The 5,098-nt window shown below is 39.3% G+C and overlaps 1 protein-coding gene across 1 annotated transcript; it reads left to right on the forward strand.

Annotated features, from left to right (window-relative positions):
• Positions 1-200: 200 nt before the first annotated feature.
• On the forward strand, positions 201-4,789 carry dapl1.S (death associated protein like 1 S homeolog). The gene is given in 4 exon segments (NM_001097938.1): positions 201-295; positions 3,284-3,380; positions 4,195-4,255; positions 4,578-4,789. Coding segments are annotated over 4 exon segments (342 nt in total). The 5' UTR covers positions 201-231; the 3' UTR covers positions 4,698-4,789.
• Positions 4,790-5,098: the final 309 nt, after the last annotated feature.

Raw genomic sequence — 5,098 nt, forward strand, 5'->3', positions numbered from 1 at the left:
TATGTTGTTGTAAAGTTTTCAATAAAAAACATAAAAACCCTAACTGTAACCAGGTACAAATGCTATGCTGGCTGTTCCCTGCACTGGGCAAGTCTGCAGATGTGACTTTGTGCTGATTCTATAAACCAAGAAAACAAAAGAGAAACCCTCCTACCCCCCTCCCTTTCCTGTATAAAAGCTGCACTGGGAGCAGAAGGTGGTAAACAAGTGTGAGAGCAGCAGAGACTGATTATGACTAAAGAGCTGAAAGTGCAGAGTTCTCCCCAAGCCCTAAAGGCTGGTCATCTCCCTGCAGGTAGGTACCCAGGGCTCACTCACGGGCCTGCAGCTCAGGTATGATTTGTAGCAAAGTTTTTCTTTTTGCTGCCTTGGGAAAGCCCATGGCTGTAATTACCAACGTGACACCATTTGCATGTAGTTAAGAGAAGCAGCCATAAAGGTTTGTGTACTAAATGATCACTCCATAAACCCCGCATGCTGCATATCTGAATAATGATGCCTAATCTCATAGCTGAACCCACTACTGGTGCCCCAGCACTGTTTGTTTTGTTGGGTATATGCTGATCAAGGGATGTATGTGTATTTATTTAGTGCTGTTCAATACCCATGGCTTCTGATGTATGTTGGGTTCGTGTCTGTACATGCCTATTGTAGGCTTATCATCAACCACATTTAAAAGAGGTAGTAATATTTATTTTTAGTGGGGGCATGTGCTTTAATGTGGTTTTCTGATTCCACAGACCTGCCTGCCATATTTGTGGTGCTGCTGTTGTTCACTTTCAAAACACTTTTGTCTGCAGCACAAATCCTGGCTGAGTGGAGCTTTCCTTGTGCAGGTGGGAAGTGGTACTGCGAGCAGACACTTCAATTAACCCCGTGTTATTGGCATTCTGATCCAGTCCTAGATATAAGACTTTATAACTTACTTTATGTCATGTTTACGCTATATGTCGCCAGAAAAAGAGGGCTCAAAGTGGATCATGATGACTAATGTGCACCTGCGTCTTGGGTGCAAGACTCTTCACTTGCAACATTTTATTGTCTTTTGAATAGGTGTCAATCATAAGAAAATCCAACATGTTGTGTCTAAAAACATAATGAAATGTAAATGCAAAAAAAAACAAATCTGAACTCTTATGAGTACAAAAAAAACCATTGAAAATAATTAGCTGCTGGTTTTTATTTGAGCGTGAGGCTATATAGAAGGCCCATATACAGTCTGGAGTTGTCAGTCTGTTTATTGGGTGATGCAAAGACTGAGGCATTGGAGTTTTGTCTATTTGCCTTTGATGTCTTTATATGCCCTAAGAGGAAATGTTTGGGATTTTGGCTCTCGCTCTACAGATTTAAAACTCTGTTACAGTTGGCTGTGCTTCTAATTACCCATCTGTCACTAGCATTTCATCATTTTGCTGCTCCCTATTCACGTGCATTTGGTGAAGGCAATACACTCTGGCACCTTGCTTTGTCAGCACTCCGGGTTGGATTATTGAGGTTTGTCATTTAGTAGCAGAGGAATAGACCCTTATCTAACTGCCTTTGATTATTAGGAAACCTTGTTTGCTTCTACTATTAACTGATGCAACTGCTTTAAAGGGTAACTAAGATCTCACAGTGGAAAATGCATCTCACCCCCCCCCCCCCCGTAATCGCTTATTCGGCTATTATATCACGAAGGAGATATGACAACATAAACTGTTTCTTGAGATCAAATTGATTTAGATCAGAGTCCCATGCAGACTTATCTACAGACTGATGTGCTCTTTATCCAATAATCGTCGGCCTTCCTGATCAGATCTGTACCAGGGCAATGGTTAACTCATACCTTGTGTATTCTTTGCTAATGCATCAATGATGCCGGCCTTACAGGGCCATAATCAGAAATTTTGATTCATATGAAATATTTAGGGCTATGGCACAAGTTTTTGTTGATCTCTTGTGCCCAACCCAGCACCATCAGTTTTCTGGATACCTTACCTGGGGGCCTTGCTTGACCCATCAAATGACCCTAGTATAGAGTGCTTATAAAAAAAAAAAAAAAAAAAAAAAAAAAAAAATACTGTAGACCATGGTTAAGGGACTTCTCAAGCTGGGTATGGAGGCAGGAACCCGTACTACGAAAAGGAGAATCTGTTTACCCCTACCTTGTACTTCCCTTTAGAAACTATTCATGATAAAGTTCAATAGTTTTACTTCACTTTCTATACAAATGGTGCAAGAATAAACAGGTGTGTCTTTATAAAAAGGTGCGTTATCCACCCAGCCTTTAGATGTGGTAACCAGTCATGCAAGTCCTCATGTTTCAGCATGACAGCTGAAAACACTTTTGATCTGATTGCTTTGGCCCCTGGCTCTTATCAGATCAAAATGGAGGCCCGTCTGGAGAGAATCATGTTGTCCTCGTGGATTTCTAACCTTCCTCGCCAGATGCTTGTCAGATATCTGGGGGGGAGGGAACTGTGTACACGGACCAATAAATTGCTTTCTTGGTTTGCCGCTTTTGTGTGTGTGTGTGTGTGTGTTTTTTTTTTTTTTTTTTTTTTTTTTTTTTTTAGGAAAAAAGAAAACCGGCCTTCCTGTATATGTAGATCTTTTCCCTATTAATAACATTGGGGTCCAGCATCCAGGCTGGTAAAATACTGTCCAGTTGGCAACCCTATCTGTATCGTGGAATCTGCAGCTTTGATTGTGATTGGTTCTACTAATACCCTTTTTCTATGCAAGTAAAGTCCACGGAGATCTCCAAACGGTCCCGTTTTTAGAGGGACTGTTCCTCTTTTGACAGCTCAACCTGCAGTCCCTCATTTGTACTATTAAGTCCTGTTTTTCTCTGCACTGAACAGCCAGAAAAATAAACCAAGTTTCTAACTTAATTGGATTTTGGCAGAGAGCCCAGAACAGCCACGGCTGCAGATAAGATACATTTGTAACAATTTCTAGATAAGCAAATAAGTAATTGTAACAATATAAGATAATGGGTCCCTTGGGAAAAGTTAGACTCGCAGCTTAATGGGCAATTCACCTTCATTAGCAAAATTGTAATAACTGGAAAAAAAAAAACACAGAAATGTGTTCAAACTTTCATAACCTGCCAAATTTTGTAAAATGAACATGGTAATTAGGGGATGTGGCCTCAAAAGGGTGTGGTTAAAAAAATTCAACGCTATGCGTGGCAACTTTTTTTGTCCTTTTTTTTTTTTTTATTATTTCCAAAATGTTGGAAGGTATGAGATTGCATAATTGCTTTTTATTTAATTTTTTTTTTCTTCACAATTGCATGCAGTGAAAGCTGGAGGAATGAGGGTTTCCAAAAAGCAAGGTAACGATGAAAACAGTGCCCCTGAGAAAAATGCAAAGAAAACCTTGCAGGAGAAACCAAGGTAGAGTATATTGTGTGACCTGTTTGTGTTACCATGGGTCTGTATTGCTAAGATTAATGCAACTGTAGAAAAATTTCCAGAGCTGGCCAAGGCATTGATGTAATACTGAAACTGAACAAAGTTCTATGTTTACATGAGATTTGCAGTTGCTAAGCATCTCTGGTTTATACTGCTGGCTAACCAGCTAGATAATATATCTATATAATAAACTTGTATAATAACATTGGCACATGTAAGGCTGTAAAAATGGGCAAAAGGTGCACTTGCCCATGGCCCACCAGGCCAGGGAGCCTATCTTGAATAATATAACTTTTGAATGAAACTACCCCCAGAAAAGCTAAACAACAACACCACTATTTTAATTCCTGTTGTTTCATGTTGGGAGAAGGGTTCCCGAGGGATCTTCTAAAAAAAAATAGCCATACATGTATGGGGTTTCACCTCCAGCCTTGGAACTGGCAAGACTTTTAATGTAGGAGGCTGGGGGGGGGTTGCTGCAAAGGTTTTTGCATAATGGCTTCTTTGACCACGGTGGCCAATGTACCACATATGCCATAGGCATAATTGCCCTTCCTCCTCTACAATCTCTACCAATTCCGATGACTAAAAAAATCTGCCTATGCTGTCAGACTGGGATTGTTCAGGAGTACTGAATAAGTGCCAATAAATGTGGAACCAATAATGAATCCAGGCAGCCCACTATAATATCCAATGATCTCATGTCAAAGCTTAAAATTGAATTTCCCTTTATGGCCCATTGAGAATTTAAACTTGGATTTGTATTATAATTGACTCCCTCCCCCCTTTCTCTTAGCTCTGTTCTTAACATGACGAAGATGCAAGCAATGAATATATTGGCTGGTGAGCTAGAGAAGGTATGTCCTGAATGTGGCTATTTTGGAGTTCATTTATTGCCTCTTAATCCAGGTGGTATGGGATCGGCTCTTCTCTACTACCAGTTTCAGACCTATTTGTAATAACAGATGTGCATGAAGCCGACCTGTCCTGACTATAGATATTCTGAGAATTCCCTGTGCTATGATATGCAGTGCCTTCCATATGTTGGAATAGAATTCTGACAAACATGGGTTTAGATACCAATGGGGGGAATGTAATAAAAATTTGGTAGTGGAAAAATATTTGTAATGCAAAAAGTTTGCGAGAACAAATTTTTTTTTTTTTCTTTTTATGCTGCAGCTCAGCCATGACTTTCCTGGAGAAGCAGCACAGATTGCGCACCAAAAGCCCAGACCTACTGTTGAGAAGATCATTATGCCAAAAAGGCTCTACCTTATTCAACAGCCTCGCAGATGTTAGATTGCATGTACTCTGGTGTCATGTACATAAGTAAAATAATGGTCACTTCCTGAATCTGTTTTGTACCACTTTTGATAAAGCACTTTGCATTGAAAGCATTTGTTGTGTGCTTTTTTTCAATGTTTGTATTACTATTATGAATTTATGATTTGATGTAACGAAATTTTCTTGTGTTTGATTTTTTTTTTTTTTAAATTTTCTTCTTAAACATTCCTATATATTGTGGGAATATAGTTTATTATAGGCTCCATTTCCTGCATATTTGCTTTGAACATGTTGGCCAAGAATTTTCTCCTTTTTTTTTTTAGTATATTCTAGATACAGACATAAATTAAAGTCTGTTTAAAACAGTGCTCCTAAACTGTCACAAAGCACAGGGTGCAGAATGGAGCAGTGAGGCT

Source organism: Xenopus laevis, chromosome 9_10S (genome assembly GCF_017654675.1).
Source record: "Xenopus laevis strain J_2021 chromosome 9_10S, Xenopus_laevis_v10.1, whole genome shotgun sequence".
Classification (NCBI taxonomy): domain Eukaryota; kingdom Metazoa; phylum Chordata; class Amphibia; order Anura; family Pipidae; genus Xenopus; species Xenopus laevis.